The following is a 23,918-nucleotide window of genomic DNA, read 5'->3' as shown; positions in this document are numbered from 1 at the left end:
GCCAGCTCCTATGCTGTCTTGACATGTCAGGAATTCAGTTGACTATGCCATAGTTCCCAAGGTCAGACAGGAGTGGTTGTGCCAGGAGGAAAGAACAGAAGGTTAAAGATTTTTTAAAGTACATTTAATGAGGTCATTGCTAAATTTGGGTTGTGGTGTAAGTTCAAAAGAGGAGCAAAATAGAGTTTTTGGAAAATTATAGGTGATAGTTAAAAGGTTAAAACATTTACCTGAGATCAGACAGTAGCAGTAGCAGGCTATCAAATAGCTTGGATACAGGGTATGCTGTAAGAACTCCATACTATATTAATTACCAAAACAACCGTACCATTGAGGTTAACCGAGTTGGTGGTCTTTAGAAACAATAATGCCTCCAAGGATTATACCAGTGCTAAAATATAAAATAATCTTTTAAATTATATCTTATTTTATAAATTTTGAAACTTCTATAAAGATACCTAATGAAGCAGGCTTCATTTTTAAAGAAAAATATATCTAAGTTTGAACTCCATTTTCCAAATTGATTTGTTACGTTTAACTTTGTACCTGTAACCTCCCTTTGTTAGTATTAAAGGAACTAGTGTTCAGTGCTCACTTGATTACTGCCATACTGGTTGTCCTTTGTCAGTTTAACTCAGGAGATTAAAGGATACTTTTCTTAGTACTCCGAAAAGAAACTCAAACCATTCAATCTGTCTTGTCAAAATCAAACATCTCTTGATAGTGCTGATTCTGTACATGGTGTTAATAATTTGAGTGCTTACATGGTACAGGACATGTTCGTAATGTTTCATTCCATCTATAGGGCAATTTTCTAGATTCTTTGTCTTTCTCCTTTTTTAAACTAAAAGCTTGGTATCAGTCCTTAATTTCTGAGGCTAAATTTGAAATACATTTATTTCATGGGAATTTCATCAGAGAAACAAGTGTATTACTTTTGACTCTACATTAGCTAGAATCCCAAATCATGGAATTTAATACATACATTTCAGTGCTTTACATTAAAATGAAAAAAAAAGTAAGCACATAACTATATAGTATCTGCCAAACACTTTATACTTTTTTGTACTTTCACGTGAACTATATTCTCTGACCTTAAACTTCTGAGATAGGCAGGGTGAACATTTTAATCCTGTTTTATAAATTAGTTAAATAATTTACTATTACACATATGGTATATACTGTAGTTTAGATTAGAATCTAGCCCATTAATCCAGTGTTCCATAAAATAATATAACCAGTGACTGAAATCTTTATCAGGTTAATTTAAGGTATTATTTATATCAACTTATGAAGCTTTAGAAAGATACTTGAAATTGAGATGAGTATGTTACCTTTGAGTTTTTCTCTTGGTATTTTAATGAAATTTTTTTCTAAATGAAGTGAAATATTTCTTTGTAGTAGTTTCACTTAATTTCTTCCAATACATGAAATAAGTACATTCCTACATTCATAAATAAAATGTTCCAAATTGTTTCTTTTTCTTCTCTGTGTTTTTTTTTTTCTTGCTTTATTTCCATTTAGCTGTCCTTTTCAGGTTGCCTGCAACTAAAAAGACCCTCTTAAATTCCTCCAACTTGTATGAACTATTAGACCTAGAAAATTGCTCATTGCTGTTCTGTGTTTCCTCAAAAAAACTGAGTTCTCACAATTTTGGATTTAGTAAATGTGCATGTTGGATTATTTGTATTATAAAGTACAACAAGCATTCTAGAAAGATTGGGAATTTCATTAATAATAAGAAGTAAATATCTGAGTATGTTCTACATAAAACTGTGTTGGAAGCAAAAAGTGTATTACTACTAAAAATTAGTTCCTACCTCTTTCTACTACCCTTCATTCCACTCATCCCTTGACTTCCCACCCCCCCTTAAAAGATATTTTTTCTGCTTTTATGTGTTTTAGACTTTTGGAGCTAAAGACAAATTGTTACATTGACATTCAAACTTATCTTGCAGCTGCTGTATTAAAGTATGAAAATAATGTGATGAATATTCGACAGTTTAACTGTTCTCCACATCCTTACTGGTTGCCCAATTTTATGGATGTTTTCACATGGTCTTTACCGTTTGTTGGAGAAAAAGGTATGATTTTTATTTTTAAAAAATTGTTAGACTGTTATATTTATTCCAGTTTACTATTGCAGGCACATACTACTTGCTAAAGGGAGCTGAAGTCTAGTTTCCTGTGGCTACAGCTCTGCTTATGTCAGTGGGTGTGGATATGAGAGCCTCAAAGATATTTTAGTTAGCTGTTTACAGCCCCCATGTGAGGGTGTCTGGGGGACTGGGAGAAGACTTATAAATAGCCTGATGTTGTCTTCAGCTGTTGGGTTTTCTTTCTTTTTTTCTTTAGCTTAAATCTTTTATGAAGGAATGGAGAGATGGCTTTGCTTTGGAACTGACGCTTTTGCATATTTTAAATTACTCTTGGGGATGTCATGGCAATTCATGGGAGAATTTAATAGCCTTCATTTGGGGCAGTATTAGTCATTTTGTAGCAGCTCTGTACTGTCAGAAATGATAAAGAGAAATTCAGGTTCTGACCGAATATTGCTTCTCCTGTATGGAGCAGTATGTATATATATATAATTTTAGTGGTAATGGTTTCCTGATAATTTAGAGATTCCTATTAGTATGTATTTAATGTGCTTAAACAAGCATAAATGCTATTTAAGAGGTTTTATTTTTGTCTTTTATTTTAGTTCTGTAGAGTTCTTAAGACTTCCTTACTTTATCACATTCTTCTTTTTCCATTTTAGTGTTAATTTTCCCATGAGGCAACACTTCAGTTTCCATATGTGAAATATGAGTATTAGAGTACAGATATGATTGTAAAACATTTTGTTCTATATCCCTCTCTATTTTTTCTCACCTCCTCTATTTTACAAAATGTTCCTTTCTGCCTGAGATATGTTACTTCTGCCAAGGCATTTTTGGTTCTAAAATTCAGAGTTACTACTTAAACTGTATGTTCAACAGGTTTTTTGCAGATTCCCTTTGGGCTTCATCAGTTACTCCGTAGGTCAACATTAATATGGAGATAGAATTACCCACTTTAGCATTTGAGAAGGGGGCCAGTAAAGGGCTTAGGTGCAAGGGATGCATTACACTTATAACCTTCTATCTTTGGTATATGAGAAATAGTTCAATCATAGCCTCATCAGGCTAAAGGGAATTGAAGAATTCATCTTGTTTATTCTCCTGCCTCCAGGCTAGACTGCAACACAACTATTTTAATGTAGTATGAGTGGGATGGGGGGTAGGGAAAGCAGGGAAGATAGGTAGGAGGAGAATGGATATTTCTAATTTGATTTTCTGATGCCTCCATGAAAAAGGAAATAGTTCATTATATCTAATCTAAATGTTTATGCTATGAGTATTCAAGCAAAGAGAAGTTTATAGGTTTTCTCAACTAATGCACCTGTCAAAAACCAGGACATCTAATTTTTGCCCTGGTTTTAGACAGAATTATAGATCTCCTAGTGATCTTAACAATCATATAGTCTAACTCCTTTTGAGAGATGAGAAAACAATCTAGTTTCTGTGGATTGCTCATAAGTGGAAGTGGATTTCTTTCAGTGATCTGTATTTGAAGTCTGCTGCAAAGTGATCTTTTGTTCTTTTTTGCCACTCTACATCATCTTAGCTATTGTGAGGAAGTATTCAAACTATCTGACCGTTTTTGTTGTTTTTCTGTGGATCTTCTCTAAATTATTCATATCTTTCTAAAATCAGAATTTCAGATTTGAACATTATACACAAATAGAATTCTAACCACTGTTGAGCACAGTAAGAAAATTTTCTTAAACTCTTTGCATATTTTTCCATTTTAATACATGTTAGCTATTTAAATAGCCTATTTACTTCTTCATTCTAATGAAGAATTTTCTTTTGGTGTGAAATTTTGCAAATGACTCTTCATTGGATTCCACATTGAGAAAACCAGTTTGACTCTGACCTAGTCCCTGGGAAGCAACTAACCTACTCAGAGGCTTCCTTGGAGGCTGGTTTAATCCCAGAGTTAGATGAAAGTAGTTTTTAAACCTTTTGTGGACGTTTTATTTCGTTTTTAAAAAATCTCATGTTGTAAAACTTGCAGCATATAAAAGGTAGAGCAAATAATATGATGCATTACTGTGGACCATAGTAATACCAAGTAACTGTCAGCTTTGATTGTTACCAAATCATGGCCAATACAGTGTCATTTATATCCCCATCCACTGCTCCCTTTCCCACACCTCAATTGTTTTGAATCAGATCTGTTATTTTTTGCATCTATAAATATTATAGAATGGAACTCAGAGATAAGATTAAAACCCTTTTGAGAATGTGGTGAAAGTTAAGAGACTTTTACACCGCCCAGAAAATTTCATGTACGAAATACATGTACAATCTTTACATATGTAACATTTTGAGGATGCTCATAGATCTGAAGTGAACTGGTAATGCTGTCAGGTTTATTGGCCCCAATTTAAAAACCTGTGTTTCAGAGAATCCAGTATGGTGTGATCGACCATAGATGGTCATATATGTAAGATTTGTTCATTTACCAGATTTTTTTTTTGAATTAACAGGAGAAAGGAGATTCTGTCTATCAGAGAGATTAAAGTAGCATTTGAACTGGGGGTTAAAGAATGTTGTAATTGTGTGGGTAGATGTGAGCAAGACAGTTTCAGGAAAAGGTACTTCCCAAGGCTGAGTCTGACAGGAAGAAATCATAAGGTCACTGACAAATGTTTAGGAGTTCAATTTGATTAATAAGTAATGTATGAAAGATGAAATGAAATGTTCGTCGCTTAGTCGTGTCTGACTTTTTTGCAACCCCATGGACTGTAGCCTGCCAGGCTTCTTTGTCCTTGGGATTCTCCAGGCAAGAATACTGGAGTGGATTGCCCTTCCCTTCTCCAGGGGTTCTTCCCAAACCAGGGTTTGATCCTGGGTCTCCCACCTTGCAGGCAGATTCTTTACCATCTGAGCCACCAGGGAAGCCTCTTCATACATTAGAAAGTAATGTATGAAGGATAGTAGTAGAAAAAGAATGAAAAGTCAAAATTAGATCAGGAGGATTTTGATCATTTAAACAGAGAATCTGGAACTTTGATAAATGGTGGGATGTAACTGCAACAGAAAATAATCATGATAGTCATTTAGAAAAATTACTCTGGTGAAGTGAACTGGATGAAAGACTAGAGATTGGAAGACCTGTTGTGAAACTTCTTCAGGAATCAGATAGAAACATAATGAAACCCTGTTAACATTAGGAATGGAAAGCATGGGAGAACTCCAAGAACTGTAAAAGTAGAATCAGTGAGCTTAACAAGATTGCTTGTTTAAGAGGAGGGAATGATTGAAGATGGCTTGGATGTTTTGAGTGTGATAATGATAGTGACATTAGCATCAGATAGTGAGTTCTGATGAGAACTCCTGTTATTCTAGCAACCCCTCACTTCAGTTACAGCTGCTCTTTTTCTTCATTGGGATTGCTAAGCCTTTGACTGTGTTGTTTTCTTTTTAATCTGATGCCCTTTTGCCTCTCTTTGTTCTTAACACATCCCCAAACTCTTTTCTCTCTTGTTTTTCTACTTTGTCCTATAAATCTTAGCCCCAGTAAAGTCTTAACTATCCATTTTCTCCATTTTTACAGTCAGGATATAGAGTACTACTGGAGGTATTTGTATAGCCTGGGTCTTCCCTGGTGGCTTAGTGATAAAGAACCCGCCTTCCAATACAGGAGATGTGGGTTTGATCCCTAGTTCAGGAAGATCCCCTGGAGAAAGAAATGGAATCCAATCTAGTATTCTTGCCTTGGAAATCCCATGGACAGAGAGCCTTGTGGACTATAGTCCGTGGGGTCACACAAGAGTTGGACACACACACACACACACACACACACAAAAAGAGTTGGACACAACTTAGTGACTAAACAACAATAACAACAACGATTTGGTATCACCCTTTGATTTCTAGCATTAGCTAGGCTCTCAGTAGTACCCAAACATCTTTATGTCACTAGTCTCCTTCCTCACTCATTGCTACCAGGATGTATTCTAAAATTCTTTTTTGTAACTTAAACATTTTCTTTTTCTAGCCACTTCCCTTACTGTCAGAGAAAACACATACCATCTATGGAAGCTTTCTCTGCTTTCTAAACTGCACTCATCTTTTTTGCAGGGGGGTGGTGGGGGGCTATACTACATGGCTTTTGGGGATCTTAGTTCCCCAACTAGGGATTGACTCTTGGTAGTGAAAACATGAATTCCTAACCATTAGACCATCCTGATAAATTGCACTCATCCTGAATTCTTAGCCTGTTGAAGATATGACTCTTCCATCCAGGGCTACTGTTTCTAACTTGTTCTTATATTCCATTATCCTTCTGCTTTTTCAGGAAACTTACTTTATTACTTAGGTGTTCTATATCTTCAGACTCTCTCTACTAAGCTCTTTTGTAAATTGTTCAGATATATCTGATCTTTAAATAAAAAATAACATTTCCCCTATCTGATACCTTTCATTGGCCACTAGTACGCTATGATTCTCTTGCCTTTCCTTCACAGCAGTTTCTAGATGGAAAGCAGTACACACGTAGAAGCTAGTGTTTAGTAACGGTAAATGACGCTGGTAACTTTCAAGAGAAACCTTAACCTGTCACATGAGGTCTTTGGACCTTGCCTAGTTTCTCTTCATATTCAATTTTTTGTTGTTTTCTTTCATGTTTTCTATGTTCCAGCCATAAAATAGCATAGCCAGCTTCCTGAATATACTATATGTATATGCTCTTTCAAGTTTCATGCCTTAATACTTTTTCTTTATTTTTTCATAACTGTTTTGTTGAGGTATAATTCAAATACCATACAGTTAACCTATTTCCATTGTGTACTTCACTGATTTTTAGTATATTCAGAATTGTGTGTCTATCACAACAATCAGTTTTGAAACATTTTCATGATCCTCCCAAAGAAACTTGTGTCCATTAGCACTTCTGAGTTCCCTCCACATCTTCTCTCCAGCCCTATGCAGCCACTTGTCTACTTACTGTTTCCATAGGTTTTCCTGTTCTGGAAATTTCATATAAATGGAATCATGCAGTATGTAGTCTTATGTGACTGACTTCTTTCCATAATATTTTTAAGGTTTATCTATGTTGTAGCCTGAATCAATACATTATTCCTTTTTATGACAAATAGTATTCTGCTGTATGGATATACCATATTTTGTTTATCCATTCATCAGCTGATGGACCTTTGGTACTCTTTACTTTTTGACTACTATGAATAATGCTGTGATGAATATTCCTGTGCAATATGTTTTCATTTTTTTTAGATATGTAGCATTAGAGAATAGCATTGCTGGATGATATGATAACTCTATGTCTAACTTTTTGAGGATCTGCCAAACTATCTTCCAAAGCAGTTATACCATTTTATAATCCTACCAGCAGTGTATAATGTTTCTAGTTTTTCCTTATACTTGCCAATACTTTTTTTAAAATCTTTTTTTTATTATAGCCATCATACTGGGTATGAAATTGTATCTCATTTCTCTAATTAATAATGACATTTAGTGTATTTTTACGTGCTTATTTGACATTTGCATGTCTTAAGAAATGTTCATTTTTAAATGGATTATTCGTCTTTTTACTATTGAATTATAAGAGTTCTTTGTATATTTTAAAGGTGAGTCCCATATCAGATACATGATTTGCAAATATTTTCTCCTGTTCTGTGAATTATCTTTTTACTTTCCTGGTGATATTCTTTGAAGCACAAGAGTCTTTAATTTTGATGAAGTCCTCTTTATTTTTTCTTTTGTTGCTTGTGTTTTGGTGTTATGTTTAAGAAACTGTTGTCAGGCTCATTAAGATTTGCCGCTGTGTTTTCTTCTAAAAATTTTATAGTTTGACCTTTTACATTTAGGTCCTTGATCCTTTTTTATTTACTCTGTGTGTGTGTGTGTGTGTGTGTGTGCACGCTGTAAAGTGGGGATCCTTTTATCCCCATCCTTTTATTTGTGGATATCCACTTGTCCCAGCACTATTTGTTGAAAAAAATCTATTCTTTCCCCACTGAATTGTTTTATTTCTGGACTCCTTAATTTTATTCCACTGATCTATTGACTGTTGCATCCTTTTTCTAACTTCTGTTTAGAATACCTTATCTGCCACCTCCACCTGGCAAATTTCTATTCCAAACCAAAAGCGTACTTTTCTTCAGCAGATCTTGTGCATAACTCTGCATACTTATAGCATAGTGCTCATCGCATTTTTGTGATAGTTTATATATATATATTTATAACTCTATATCCTTTAGTAGTTAGTAAGCTTTTGGAGGGTCAAGACTGAACCTTTTATATCTGAATCCCAAAGCTTTAGCACAGTGCCTGGCATATAGTATGCTATTAATATATTTATTAGGAGAAATATTAGGGGCAGTATTAAATTTTGTTTTGACTGTGGTCATTTCTAGGTGTTGTCAGGATATTCAGGGGCTACTACTCAATAGGCATTTTTATTTATTAATTGAAATTTGCTTGTACCTTTCTTTTTTTATTTAGTCATTTGTCATATATTTACTGGATTCCTCTCATGTGCATGGCTCTGGGGAGGCAGCAGTAAACAGAACAACACCCTGCACTCAGAACACTTTCCTTCTAGTAGGGGAAACAGACAATATACAGATAGTGTGAAACAGTTGAGAATAAAACCAGCAAAGAAATCCAGAAATTTAAGGGGAGGTAGAGACTGGCAATTGGGGAAGGCAATGGCACCCCACTCCAGTACTCTTGCCTGGAAAATCCCATGGAGGGAGGAGCCTGGTAGGCTGCAGTCATGGGGTCTCTAAGAGTCGGACACGACTGTGCGACTTCACTTTCACTTTTCACTTTCATGCATTGGAGAAGGAAATGGCAACCCACTCCAGTGTTCTTGCCTGGAGAATCCCAGGGACGGGGGAGCCTGGTGGGCTGCCGTCCATGGGGTCGCATAGAATCAGACATGAGTGAAGTGACTTGGCAGCAGCAGCAGCAGTGACAGAGACTGGCAGTAAAGACTTCAGAATCATCCTCAAAAGGTGATACTTGAAAATATATTGAAAATATATAGGAATGGATGGAATCACCAAGAGATTGAACATATAAAAAGAAGATTCGGAGGAAAAAAATGTCTAAAAGGTAGAAAAACCAGAAGAGTAGAATCCTGGAAATTAAGGGAAAAGAGAAGGCAGAATGATGAAGGAGAATTAAGCCTAAAAAAGAACCGTCAGTTCTAGTTGTTAGACAGTCATTAGTAGTCTTAAGGTTAAATTTCAGGGGAATTGCTGGAGCCAGGTTTTAAAAGATTGAATTTTTGAAACAATTGAAACTGTGCCATTGTTTTTTTCCTACTCCTTAATGTTGTATCTGTAATGAAAAATTAATGTATGTGTTTAGATGTTATTCATCCCTGTACTTATCCCTGTGGGGGCTGCTTTTTTTTTCCCCTCTAAGGGACCTGATTACTTATTCCATAAAGAATCTCTCAGGCTTGTTAGCCATTTGATTTCTTTCAGTTTGAAAGCCTGTATAGCTTTTTAATTCCATCATTTCTTCTATCTAAATGTGTTAATCTTGTGTTATAAATCATTTGATCATTTATATAAATGGTTGCCCTGTGTACATACAGAGAATTGAATATAATCAGCTAATGTGTCACATTTGTTTTTAATAGTGACAGAAATGTTGGTAAACGTTCTGAGTATTTGCTCTGATGATGAACTTATGACTGAAGGCGAAGACCAGTTTGATGGTATGACTATTTATTTTACTGTTTTTTATTGTGAAGTGGTATTGTTTAACTGCCCAATTTCAATATATTCTTGTAAATTATAGTCATTGCTCTCAAATGGCTATACTATTTGATAAGTGACAAGTCACTTTTTTAAGATATTATTTAAGACTTTAAAACAGTTTTAGTGATTTTTTTTTTCTGTTGATATGGGGAAGAAAATGAATTTTGGAAAGGGGGAAATTTGAAAGAGAACAGTAGGAAAATTGAAATGCTAAAAGAATGTGGTTCTTCATGAATATGGACACTACTTAGAGAAGGGAGGATAAAAATGCTTTTTGTTTCATTGATACTATATTCTTAGTGCATCAGAAACATACCTAAGTACATAGTGGTGTTGTCACTTCTTTTCAAAAATCAAAATAAGCTGTTCCCAATTTTGAGTGGTTATGTTCTAAGAAACTTCTTGTTAGTTTAGTTTGAGATTCAGAAAGCCCTTTTTTTTTTCGTAGAAACAAAGTTATACATGTAGTTCTTATGTAAGACAGCCAGCCTGTGTATCTAATGCACATTTATAGTATAAACTACTACAATAGAAGCAAAATTACTTTTCTTTTTATGTTTTGAAGATCTTATTTAGAACTTAAATATTTATTGAGTTAATTAACTGGATAAACAAAAAATATAAACAATTTATAAGCTGAAAACCCTTTATTTCCTTCCTTGTACCCCTCACATCTTTGTTGCAGCATATTTTTCATAGTTTTAATCAGTATATAAATGTTGCCATGTATTAAACATGGTCTGCGTAGTGGTAAAATTAGACACCTGCATATTTTTATATATTACTATATCATAATCTTTGTAGTTAATGTTGTTTGGCATTTGGGTTGCTTTAAATTATCTCTATTATGAATAGCATGCAATAAACATAGTCATACAATAATTTTAATTTTCCTTCTTGGAATAAATTTCTTGAAGAAAATTACAGAGTTAATGAGTATGAAGAATTTTAGTTTCATTATTTTAGCTGTGAACTGCCAGATTACATAAGAATTGGACCAATATGAAGTGTTTCTAGCAATGAATCCATAGACCTATTTTTTTCACAGGCCCACCTAATTGGGTTTTGGTCATTTTTACTTTTTTTAATTGATGGCTATACAGAAGTAAGTTACCGTTGGTTTAATTTTTGTTTATTTGAATTCTGATGATGCTAAGGAAGAAATCTGCTTTACTAGCTGCGTAAACTTCCTCTCAGGTGACCACTTAACAAGTAAAATCTGAATAAAGCTATTTAGAAATATCTTTACTTACAAACAGGTTCAGTTCTTAAAACACTGTTTTAATTCTGTTTGTTCAAAGTACAGAGTGACTATATACACATGTCTGCTGTTGCCATCTGTTGGTGGCAGGCAGCGAGTGCTTTTACTCTGGGTTATAGTTCCATTAATTGAAATAAATTAACTTATATTAGTTCTCTTTTGGGAGATAATCTTCAAAGAGTAGTATTTAGTTTTCCTTATTTTAATTCTCTCTTTCTGATGTTTTGTAGAAAAGTTTTTAGTTCTAACATATTTCATCTGTCTTTTCCATAGAATTTTTAATTAGTTTTAATTAAATATTTATTTTCCCTGTTCTGCTACCATTGTTGTAAGATTAGTTCTAGGTTTAGATTCTAGTTCACAATGTTATAGATACTGATATACTGATCAATAATATAATGAAATAATTTTTGTGCCTATCCCACTAATTTTTTTAAGTAGAGTTTTTTTGTTAATATCAAATTCTGTGAACTATCCAGTAAGAGTTTTTTTTAATTGTTCATGATATTTTTTATTATTATTTTGATATCCATGAATCAGTAGTAATAACCAATTTTTTATTTCTAAAAATAAATTTCAAAAAAATCTTTATTTTCTTGTTTAGCCTGGCTGGTGGGGGCGTGTATCAATTTTATTTGTACTTCTAAAAGAACCAGTATTTGATTTTGTTGATTTTTCTCTGTTGTTTTCTTGACTTGAATTTCATTGATTTCTGCTCTTCATTTTATAGTAGGAGTTTTAATTGGCATTACATTCTATCTATATCTGAATCTAGAAAGTTTTTTAAAAATAATGTATAATTTTCTAAACTAAGGTAAAATTTTTTTGCCCTATATAATTAATTCATTTACTATAATTATTCCTTTGAATATATTTAGTATATCATCATTTTATTTAAAATTATGTTTTTTCTTTGAAAAAATCTGTTATTACCAAGTTAAATTAATATTTCACTATTTTGTATTCTAATTACTATTGCAACTGGTATCTCTCTTAATGTATTTTCTAACTGTATAATTACATATTTTGGGGTTTATCTTATGTTCAACAAGTTGAATCAGCAGAATTACCTCCTATGATAATTTTTATTTTGTTTTCCATAACTTTAAAAAATGTCATTTGCATAAGGCTGATACTGTTATTTTCTACATTTTTATCCTTTATTTCTCTTTAAAAATTTGAATCTTAAAAAATTTGAATCAGTAGTGTTAAATAGAAGTAGTGACAGGTGATCCTTTAGTCCTCTTTCTGTAATAAAAAGGAAAAAATTTCTCTGTTAAGTCTAATACAGTACTTGGTTTAGATATAGATGATTTATATGAAGATAGACACAATTGTCAGAGAAGGCAATGGCACCCCACTCCAGTACCCTTGCCTGGAAAATCCCTTGGAGGGAGGAGCCTGGTAGGCTGCAGTCCATGGGGTCTCTAAGAGTCAGACACAACTGAGCGACTTCACTTTCACTTTTTACTTTCATGTGCTGGAGAAGGAAATGTCAGTCCACTCCAGTGTTCTTGCCTGGAGAATCCCAGGGACCGGGGAGTCTGGTGGGCTGCCGTCTATGGGATCGCACAGAGTTGGACACGACTGAAGTTACTTAGCAGCAGCAGCAGCAGATACAATTGTCTTTGGGAATTCAACCACGAATAAATATAAATTTTTATTATATTCCTTCTAATGAAATTTATGCATTTTATCAATATTTTTTCTATCAATGAAAAATTATACTTATTTATCAACTTGTTATATCATTCTTACACTCCAGAGATGAATCAAATTTGATCATTAAAAAGGCACTGTAGTTTAGTGAAAAGGATCGGTGGTTCAGATGTCTTGGTGCTACCATTATACTAGCTGTGTAATCTTAGAAAAGTAACCTAACTTCTCAAAATCTTCTCTTCCATAGGTTGAGGGAATAGAGAGGATGAAAACTCTTCCTCACTCTTCAAGTAGTTTTAAAAATTGGGAAGTACCATTTATGGGCTTTCCAGGTGGTGCTAGTGGTAAAGAATCCTCCAGTGCAGGAGACTCAGATTTGATCCCTGGGTCTGCAAGATCCCCTGGAGGAAGGCATGGCAACCCACTCCAGTATTCTTACTTGGGAAATCCCATAGACAGAGGAGCCTGGCAAGCTACAGTCCCTAGGGTCGCAGAGTCAGACACGACTAGGCATCTGAGCACAAGCACCATTTTTGACAGTGTTTCTCTGGGAAAATACACTGAGTTCCAACTTTGCATACTAGAAATAGATCTCCCTTCACTGCCAACATAGCAGGTGCAGTTACTTCACATTGCTTCACCTTTGCACTACCAAGTATTAAGAGTAGGGACTCCAAGAAAGTTTTGAGGATATGCATCTGGGAGTTTGTCTAGGAACGAGAGTGATTTGAAGGAGAAAGAACCTTGAGTAATGGAGGAAAGGAAAGTTTAGGATAGACACTAGGGTGGGTTGGGAAAAGAGCTACTGGAGCTACATTTGTTTCCCTTTCTTATTCATATCCCCTTATTTCTTCCCCTTGACTCCATGTTTTTTCCTTTCCTTTGACCACGATAACATGCCTTCTGTCCTCTTCTCCTTTTCCTGCTCAGCAGTGAAACTGTGCTGTGGATTGAGCCTGCAGAGAAGCCTGATTTAGGAAGAAAACTTATTGAGTTGGGGATTGCTGTGGAGGCAGAATAAGAGTTTAGCTTTTCTCTGGGGAAAGGGGAAGAGTAGGATTGGAGATTTCCGAGTGGGAGGAAGAAAAGAGTAGTTTTTGCATATTCAAGGCCAAAGGAATGACTCTTTCTTCTTAAGTGATGGACTTTGGTATTCTGTATTGTTTAATATACCTGTGGGTTTATTTTTGAAGGCAAAAATTTGCAGAAATATATGGCATTTGTATATGCATATAGCATTCCATTTAGAGGTATTATATAATCATTAAAGGGAATTTTTGAAGACTGATTTCTGTGATATTTAGAATGAATACTGTTTCTTTCAGTTATATTTGTCTTGAGTTTGGTAAAGGAAATAGATAACCCATATGTGTTATAGTTTTACTAAGCTAAAACTTTGCATTTCCTGTAATGGAATTATGTATGTCAGCATTACAATGGAAAGCTCAAATGAAACGTCTCTGCTGCCTACTCTTAGAGCTATTACTTGTTGAAACAGTCTGTTGCTATTTGTGTAAAAAGATGTCCCTCAAACTCCCAGATTGGATTGGGAACAGATAGCACATACTGTTGATCTTGAGTATGTGCAAAAGTTCCACAATTCTGATTTAAAGGAATTGTAGGCTTTTGTTATAATGGAGTGTGGGAGGCTTAGCGTTTTCTTTATTGGGAGTGGGTAAGGTTTTTCACCGAGGTAGTTTATAAAGTTACCTACATTTCTCTGTGTATGCTACAGATTTTGCAGATTTGGTGTCCTTGAAGAACCACATGAGTTTGTATCTCATTTGTGTCATTACCTTTCACTTAACATACTTCCATGGGTGACACATTTCCTTAGGGGTATTAATATAAATGTGCGATTGTTGTTAGCACAGTCTTTTATCAGTCTTATGTGTTTTCACGTGTTTTTTTCTGTCCCTAATTTGTCTACTTTCATCAAATATTATAGTCATTCTGTCCATAATTTCTTCTGAACACATATCTTTTAAGAAATCTTTCCTTTAGAGCTCTACCCAGTGGCATCCCTCCTTATTTGCCAGATCTACAGTACTACATTTTTCAAATTTCAAGTATGAGGGACTCCATTTTTCTCCCTTTCTTTCTACATTCATTCTTCAGTACCACTGCCAAGTTAAATCTCTATCTTTTTATTTGTCTCAACCACCTTTTCTCCATCATTCACTTCCTTTTTTCTGGACTCTCCATCTGAAGAACGGCTCATATATGGCAATAAAAAAGGTACAGACCAGACAGAGTAACATCGTTTTGAAATATGACTTCATAAGTTATTCTCATGTCCATGTAAGTTAGTGCATTCATTGAGTATATTTATGCAGAGTCCTTTGGGCCTTGTGCAAATTTAGTTGAAGTTTTATCTAAGTTAGAATTTGATGTTTTTAGAAGTCATATTCCAAGATATCTGTCTTTCTGTGCATGGAAATATTTTTCCCTCTTTTTCATTCCTCTTGTTTTAAAATTTCATTCTTTTGCTTATTTGTAATGTTTTGTACTCTTCCCTGCATGACTAGGGTGTTTGATTGTCTGTCTTATTCCCCAAAGTAATTTTACTGTGGACATTTACTTTAATATTATGCATGATGTGTTTGTAGACTGATTTAAAATCCTGATTTGTAAAGTGTTTTTATATTCTAGTGAATTTTTAATTTGAAATAAATATAGTTTACATATCATTCAGTTTTATAGATATAATTAAAGCTGAAAATATGAGTGTACCTCCTTACAGCCATCCTCCCCTATCCCCATACTCCTCTCCTCCAGTCTAACTAAAAAATTCCATCAATTTTAAAACAAAGTATCTATATTAATTTATTTGAAGAGAATCAGATTTATCTTTATGTCCTTGGACGAGATACTTAGTAAAGTTAGTTTCTTTGTCTATAAAATGAGGAAATTGAGTTTTGCAGTATCTCTAATGTCTCTTCAAATTCTAATATTCTGTGATTTTGAAACTTTAAGTAATTTTTTGGCATTTTAAAAATACCTGTGTAATACCATGGTACCCACACAATTTCGGATTTGTAAAAGCTGTAGCTTCATTGCTCATAGTATTACCCTAAGAGCATCATAAACATGGTTGTGCAACCTGTTTTCTCTAAAATATGTCGTTTGTTTTCATCTTTGAAATTTCTTTTTCTGTTTACTTACAGTAAGATCCAGTCACCATCTTAGTTTTTAATTATATGTACTTGTGGACTGCTTAAATTTTAAATGAGATGCTGTAGCTCAAAAGACTGGTGGTTGTTCAGACCTCCATATACCTAAGGCCCCTTTTGGTCTAGTGTCTTTAGCCTTTCCTTAACCTTCTCCTCAACTATGGTGCTTCCATATGTGCGTTGTCATCATGTTGAAGCACCATTCTAAGGAACCACACTCTTGGGTCCAGAGTGATTCTAGTTGCTATATATGAGATAACAGGACGGAGATTGTTGTTCTTTCTGGAGGCCAAGGGAAGGAAGATAACAGCCTTTGAGTCTTTTTTCAGGCATATATTCAGTTATTTTGATATATCCTCTTCTGTATTGGTGATAGGCAGTACAGTTAACCCCTTGGAGATGAAGCATTAGTGATTCTTTAGCCATGTTTTTTGGGCAGTCTTTTCTCATTGTCACTCTCCTTATGTCATACTCACCTAGGGATGTGAAAGCTTGTGTGTATTTGCATGACCTTAAAGGATTTCTAGTCCATGAAGTTGAGATTTACATTGTTGAAATGTGGGTATGGTTCTTAGTTCTGGGTCACGGGCCCAGTAGTCACTTCATATCACATTTTCAGACCAAATTCAAGCAAGGAAGCTTCTTTTGTCATAGTATGATGGCATATTTCAAGCCTGCATGTCAAAGGCTTTTATGTTAACCAAGCAGAAGGCTATAGGCTATTACCAGTTCTAGTCTGCTAGTCTGCATGCTGTAGGCTCTCATGAAAGTTAAAAAGACTGTAGGAATGTTACCATTTTTTTGTCCTCTGGTTTGTGGTACGGGTTGGACTCTAGTTTCTTTTCCATTGCTCTTTTACTCATTAGTCAGTAGTGTGAGAGTCAAAGTTGTGGATTACTTTTCATTTGTATTTGTATCAGATCCCAATATTAGACCAGTGCTGAGCTAAACATTGAAGGAGAAGCTTTTTGGCATGAGTTCATCTAGTCTCCATGTGAGCTGGTGGCAGGGGGCTTGGTGTTGGTTCAGATGACCGTGTAACAGGCTAATAAGATGGTATAAGTATGGATGCCCTAAACTTGAGTCTTTCTTTCTATTTATTCCATTGAAAGTAGGTTCAGCTGCAGCCCGGAAAGAAATCATAAGAAACAAAATTCGAGCAATTGGCAAGATGGCAAGGGTCTTCTCTGTTCTCAGGTAATGATACATTTTTCCAATGATTTGTTTTGCAGAAATCACTTTTATTGTGCTTTACTACACACAGTGTCCTGTTGGATATCTAAAAACAATATAGTAGCATTCTTTCTGTAAAGAAGTTGTATATTTACATGTTGAAAATGGGAGCACAAGTCTCTTTGAAATTAGCGTTTTTGACCCCTTGATTGTTATTGCTCACCTTTGGTATCTCTTATCCTTCTGTGATGAAAGTAGTAGATCTGTATCTTGAAGATTAGAGCAGAATAAGAGGAGGGGGTACTTTTTAGAGCGTTCCTGATGAACTTGCTCATCTATAAAGGAACTCCTTTATGCTGGAGCCCCAAATTGTCTTCCTGGGGTTAATTCAGGAAGACCAGGTTTAAGAGTGCATGCGAATGAGTCTGCTTATATCAGCCATTTTATCTTTAAAGCGTATGAAATACCATATTTTCTCAATTTTACAATACCTATTGCTGTTTATACCTATCTCACATATATTTAATAAAACTTTTCAGGAGAAACAATATATGTCTCAGCTGCACAGCATACCCTCATATCTGAAACATTTAGAATGTGGAAAAATGTGTATCTTGGAATTGAAGAAAATATAGTAATAGCAGCAAATGTCATAAGCTATATGCATGGCCTTCATCTGGGCCCCGTTCCCTCTTTTTAACTAGGAACTTGTTGGAAGTCTCTGATCTTTGTTATATCTCTCTGCTCTAGGGAGGAGAGTGAAAGTGTGCTGACACTCAAGGGCCTGACTCCCACAGGGATGTTGCCTAGTGGAGTGTTGGCTGGAGGACGGCAGACCCTGCAAAGTGGTAATGATGTTATGCAACTTGCTGTGCCTCAGATGGACTGGGGCACACCTCACTCTTTTGCTAACAATACACATAATGCATGCAGGGAATTCTTTCTGCTTTTTAGTTCTTGTCTCAGCAGCTGACACAAGCAGAATATTGTATGATAGGTAGTGTCTGATTAAGAACCTGACCAGGGCAGAAAATTGATAGAAACAGTATTCTTTTCAGTTGAAAATAATGATCAGTCTCTCAGCTTTTCATGAAATGATATGGGAGTAACTCATATCATAATGTCTGAAATATTTATTAATTTGTCTAATGCACCCTTTTCTTTTTAAAGCCTCAGTTTCAGAATGTGAATCAGGATATTCATATTACTTAAAATGGAAATGTAATTCCAAGTTTCTTATTTTTTATCTTTTTAATTTATGTAATTGTATTAGACTATGCTTATATTTTCAGATGTTAATTTTAGAATTAACAATCTGCTTGAGCCCCAGAACATTACTTATGCACTTCACTTGCCAAAACATTTGTGCAAGGTTTTGTACCCTGGTAAATGATGCCAAAGTTTGTTTTCTGTGGTGTTTGTCAAATGTTCTATGTATAATTGACTGTCTGTAACATGCTGTTTCCTTCCTCTGCAGATGTAGCTGCTTTCCTAAATCTGTCTGTCTTTCTTTAGGTTAGCTGTATGTCTGTAAAAGTATGTTAAATTAAATTACTCTATCAGGCACTTTATCTGTCTTGATGTAGAGGCAACTTTGTAGCACCTTGTTTTAAGGTTTGCTGCATTTGTTGCTGTGCTTTGTGCATTCTAAACGTGAATGTAACATTAGATATTAAGTCATTGTTATAAGGGGTTGAATTTAAATCTTGTAAGTCAAAATTGAAAGGGTGTTATTAAGTGTGCCTTTATTTTGCATGAAAATAAAAAGAATTATACGTAAAGCATTCCTGTAATCTGGCTCATTGAATATTTTATACTAAGAAAAACAAGTTTTTTTTGGCGTAAATATTTGTGTAAATACTGGATTGATTTTCTGAAAGCCCATTACAGATTAAATAGAAGAAAGTGATATGAATGTTATAGTCTATACACAGTAACTCCAAGTCTAGATTTCTTTTCTTTTTGGTTGGAAAGCAGAAAATGTGATATGTAAAGCCTTACTTTATGTTTTATTGTAACCACAGCCCTCCAAGGGTCATTGTTGTATTGACAGGAAGCAACAGATCTGATGTTTTCCTTAGTGATGATTGACATTATCTTTTTGGTGTTGTAGTTAGTCAATTTTTTAAGGCAAAAAAACAGGAAAGTTTTAATTTTTCAATAAATTTAAATTAGATTGACTTTTCGTAATTTCATTTCACTTAGTCTCATAATAAATGCTTAAATAAATAAAAAGAATTTTTTTCTGTAGACAAATAATTTCTACTTGTAGCCTATACATGTTCTATTTATATGTTATTGTGTTGTCTGCTACCACCACTGGTACATGTGAGATATACAAGTATGTTTTGAAATTATAACTTCAAATTTTCATTTTGAGCGAGGTTTTTTTTTTTAATTTAAAAAATGTGCTTTGATTCTCTTTATATTTCTTGCCTTTCATTTTTCTTATTATGTTATAAGCATTAGGCAAATTAGCTAAAAAGAATTTCATTATAACAAGTTAAGATCTTAAACATTCAATAAATCTAGTAATAGAAAAGGATGAATTGCAGTAGCTTGAAAATTGTTGTACACTTCCTCCTGTTTGTTCAGAAAAGGAAAAAAAACCCAGAAGGGTCTCATACTTAAGTAAATCTAAACTACAGTCATCTCTCAGTTGTCCTTGGGTATAATATTACTTTTATGTAGTATCCACAACAAACCTTTCAGATTTTGCAATTAGCACCTGCTAATTACATGCTTTGTTGATAGCTCAGCACTTCTGTTTGTTCGTAATTTGCATGCAGCCTGAAGCTCAGTCTTCCAACTTTGAAATCACCCCCAACTGCAGGGAAAGATTGAAGGAGGGCTTTACTGAGATACTGTCTATTCCTGACATAGAGTGAGTTACTGGACAGTGCTGAGCTTAAGGGGTCCAATTTGGGAGACTAGATAGCTCCACAGCTCTGCCAGCAATGAATCTTGATAGTGTGGTTTAACTATTTGATTGAAGTGATTTCTCTAGCATGAGTAGACCCATTTTGAAACAACGAAACTCATACAGAAGTAGTGTCACCTGTGTGGTTTTTAAAAATTTATGTAACATTTAAAATTTTTAATAGACATGATGAACCCTTATGTGAATAATGGAGAGCTAAGTATTGCAAAAAGAAAGTTTTAAAATTCTGAGACCTCTTTCCTGTTGTCAGAAAATTGAAATTGTCTTATCAATAACATTACAGTTAACTTATAGTATTTTTCAAGTGTTTTACAAACTGCCTAACTATCGGAGTAGGATGTGTTAATCATATTTTATGTTCATTTTCTTCTGGGAGTTTGATTGGGAGCTAGCCATTATAATGCTGCCTTCACTAGGAACTTTATGAGAAAATATGTGGCCATCTGTGTTATAGTAAGGTCATTTCCTCTTGATCACTTACTCTGTGTAGTACTGAGGAACACAGTTTGAAATAGCATTGTACTCAAACTTACTAAGGCCATGTCAAGATGCCCTGTAAAATTGAAAAAAATTGAGGAAAATTAGTGCTTTTCAGATAGACTTTTGCAATTATCAGATCTCTTTCTTCCCAGCTTAATGTGTAAGCTTCAAATCTTTGAATTCTAAGCATTCCAGCTTGACATGGTGTGCAGTTTTGAGTGTGATGTATATTTTGTGTTCTTAGAAGGATTTAGAAGCATTTAGAGGCCTTGGGAAAGAGCAGAGAATATAAATTGACCAAGAAAATGCTTTTACATATAAAAGTAAAAGCCCACAAAAGTATATTGTCAAGTTTTATAATTTGAAAAAGTTTTAACAGACTTTTTAAACTATTGATATACCCAAATAGATACCAATTCTTATAGTAATATCAGTTTTTTAATTTATTACTATATAAAATACAAAGTATGAAATATTTCATGTAAAGTCATTTCTGTTACCACAAGTTCTTTAAAGCATACATTCTGGTAGGCACCTTATTTTCCCATTTAATTTGTAAACTATAAAGAAAATAGTCCATGTTTTGAAGAATAAGAATTCCAGGGATGATCCAGTAGAGGTGGGTCACTTATACCAGTTCTCCGTGTGGACAAATTACAAGAGTATTTTACAAGCATACAGGGCTAGATTTTTAAAGTGGTGTTTTGTACAGTGGGTATACAGTAAGTATATCTGCTTTAATTTGTAATATGATTTAGCAGTTAAGAAAAATTAATTCTTCCTTTACTCAGTGTTCATGTTTCTTTTGGGGGGGACCCCAATTTACTATCTGATTGAGATCTCCAAACTTATCTGATTTAGCCTTCTTTGATTCCTTAGATTTTTCAGTGTCTTTTCATATTAATAAGTGCTTTGGATAAAATTTATCATTTTTAAATCATGTATACTGCTCAAAGTTCATTTTAGGAATAATTATTCTAATTGACCTTCTTATAGAAAAAGCAAAATAGAAGAGATGAATGTTATTGTTATAAATATTCTGAGTTTGTATACTTTGGGTAAAGTGAAGAATTAAGACTTGGCAATATTATCAGACAATATTGTCCTCTGCAGTTTTTGGTCCTGGTCTTCAACGTGAGAGCTTCATACAGTTTGAACCCAGAATTGAGCCCAAAGAATCTTTGACTACAAAAAATATATGACTAAATATGTTGAAATTCTCTAAATAGGCCAGAGATAGGCTATATCAAGAATGCATTTTTCATTTATATGACTTATATGTATGTCCATATCTTGAAATGATTAGGATTTAATTGCCTGTAAAACCTCAGTTCTATCTCTTGATTCCTCTCTAGTTGGTAGATGGGCTTGAAAAGATAGATGCTCAGTAGCCTTTTTATCTTCAGTTAAGAATGCAAGATCTTATTATCTGAGGCAAATTTGGGTTCATGATACACTGAACATATATGGATTTTTTTAAGGCTATATATGTTAATATCGTTAGATATTTGGAACACCAATGTTAGAATAGAAAGGAAGATCCTAGCAGATGAGCAGAGTTCTTTTAGATTACCCACAAAGGATAGGACTACAAACTGTTCTAGTTAGTGTAACTTACCAAGTTTACTGCCCACAAATTTTATTTCATTGTCCTCTGAACATAGCAACTTCTGCAGCTTATGCTTCGCTCTATGAATTAGAAGTGACAGGGAAAGAATTGCTAGGCTCCTTCTAGTTTATATCTTAGGGAATCAACTGGTGATGTGTTATTTCAGTTAGGCCTGAAAGAAAAGAATTTCCTTCTGTTTGCTCTGCTACAATTCTACCATCATGGTTTCACCCTAGAGAATTTCATAATTTCATCCTAGAGATATCCTTGTGATTGTTATGGATGTGATATGGTAAACATATTGAACAATTCTAAGGCCATCAAAATACTGAATTCAAGATGGATAATTAATACTAGCATTTGCATGGATGCTGAGGTGTCTGTGTTTATAATAGGTCTATGTGTTCTGTGCATTGAGCGATGGTGTCTTAGTGCTGTGTGTAAACTGTGCTGTGTCAGGAATTGGGGGATTGGATGGGGTTCTCTAATATGGGTACTATATATGTTAAATTGTAAATGATGATGTAGTATGGGGTACTGTTATATTTTTTAAGTGATCATTGCCTTTTCTGCTGTACAATATGACCCTTCTCATCTCTCTCATTCATTTTGCATGCCTCTGCTCACTTCTGTACAGCCACAGTTGAGGCTATTGAGGCTGAAAAAGGTACGATCAGAGTCCTTGCGCTGGGCAGAGATCTGTGGTGTGTGGGTGGGCATCAGAGAATGTCCTATGGGTGTGTCTTACTTCTAGCTTGCACAGCCCAAGATGAATCAGACTCACTGACTCATCAAGTTTAACAGTCGTATCTTCTTCTTCTTTTTTTTTTAAATCACAAGGACTGATTTCCATAGTGACAATTTGTTTTTTTCCCTTTTCTAGTATAGTAATGAGACCAGCATTTAATGTTCCAGAATTCTTTAGAGTACAGCATGTTATGCTATAATATTACAGCATTTATAGTTGCAAATAAAGATCTGTTCCATATTTTGCATGATTCTTTGCTACTCAGATTTTTATATTCTTGAGTGAAATCCTCTCTAGATACAGGTTTGGTATTCCCGTGATAGAAAAAATGATAAAGTCAATTTCAGTAATTCCCTTGAGAGTGCAGGAGCTGTCACTATGATTTTGTGCTGCAGTTTGGGCTGTTGTTTGCTGATAATAGTGTATTCATGTGTATCATGTATTGACTTGGTAGTACACGTTGCTGAAAGCTTTGCTGCCCCAACCATTTATTTGGTTCACATGCACAGAGTTTTGAGTCTCAGGGATTGCATATTAAAGCAACTAGATCATAATCAATAGTATGGAAATCTTTTCTATGCACATTTTAATAATAGAGGATACATCACTCCAGATGAAGTGAATAAGAAACCATACCAGTTGAAAGAGGATTGCTGTCTATTTTGATTTGGGTTTCCAAAAAATAGGCATGAATAGCTAGTGAATTAAGGAAAGCTTCTCCTAAATATGGAACTCTAAATACTTTTTATTACCTACAAACACAGATCTAACTCCTGGAGGCATTTCCCACCTTTTTCATTTCATATTGGTGGTGATGGAGTGATGATACCTTGTCCTCCAAGGTAGTTCTACTTGCTAAATTTTAGCTCTATTTCTTTTCTCCTCCCATGTTCTTGGTACAGATTTGTATGTCAAGGATTAACCTTGTTTAGCCTCCTCACTTGCCCCTACTCTTGTTGGTGTCTTACTGTGATAGCCACAGTTGATTTTAGAGCCTGAGGTAGGAGATAATTGATGAAGTAGGAGTCAGGCTGAGACCCTGAGACCA

At 34.5% G+C, this 23,918-nt stretch overlaps 1 protein-coding gene across 8 annotated transcripts in view; it reads left to right on the top strand.

The window, feature by feature from the left end:
• PPP3CB (protein phosphatase 3 catalytic subunit beta) overlaps positions 1-23,918 on the top strand; it is a 49,326-nt gene that overhangs the window by 23,518 nt on the left and 1,890 nt on the right. For 2 of the 8 annotated variants that reach the window (XM_020895136.2, XM_070470841.1), the window contains exons 9-14: positions 1,959-2,084; positions 9,706-9,783; positions 14,958-14,984; positions 17,032-17,116; positions 17,843-17,940; positions 22,760-22,789. In XM_020895136.2, the coding sequence (XP_020750795.1) occupies positions 1,959-2,084; positions 9,706-9,783; positions 14,958-14,984; positions 17,032-17,116; positions 17,843-17,940; positions 22,760-22,789 (444 nt within the window). The remainder of the gene's footprint in view (positions 1-1,958; positions 2,085-9,705; positions 9,784-14,957; positions 14,985-17,031; positions 17,117-17,842; positions 17,941-22,759; positions 22,790-23,918) is intronic. The other 6 variants (XM_020895142.2, XM_020895161.2, XM_020895156.2 and 3 more) reach the window with 6 other exon arrangements.

Source organism: Odocoileus virginianus, chromosome 7, assembly GCF_023699985.2.
Source record: "Odocoileus virginianus isolate 20LAN1187 ecotype Illinois chromosome 7, Ovbor_1.2, whole genome shotgun sequence".
NCBI classification, from domain to species: domain Eukaryota; kingdom Metazoa; phylum Chordata; class Mammalia; order Artiodactyla; family Cervidae; genus Odocoileus; species Odocoileus virginianus.
The sequence above is the reverse complement of the archived record's forward strand: the minus strand, read 5'-3'. Positions and strand labels throughout refer to the sequence as shown.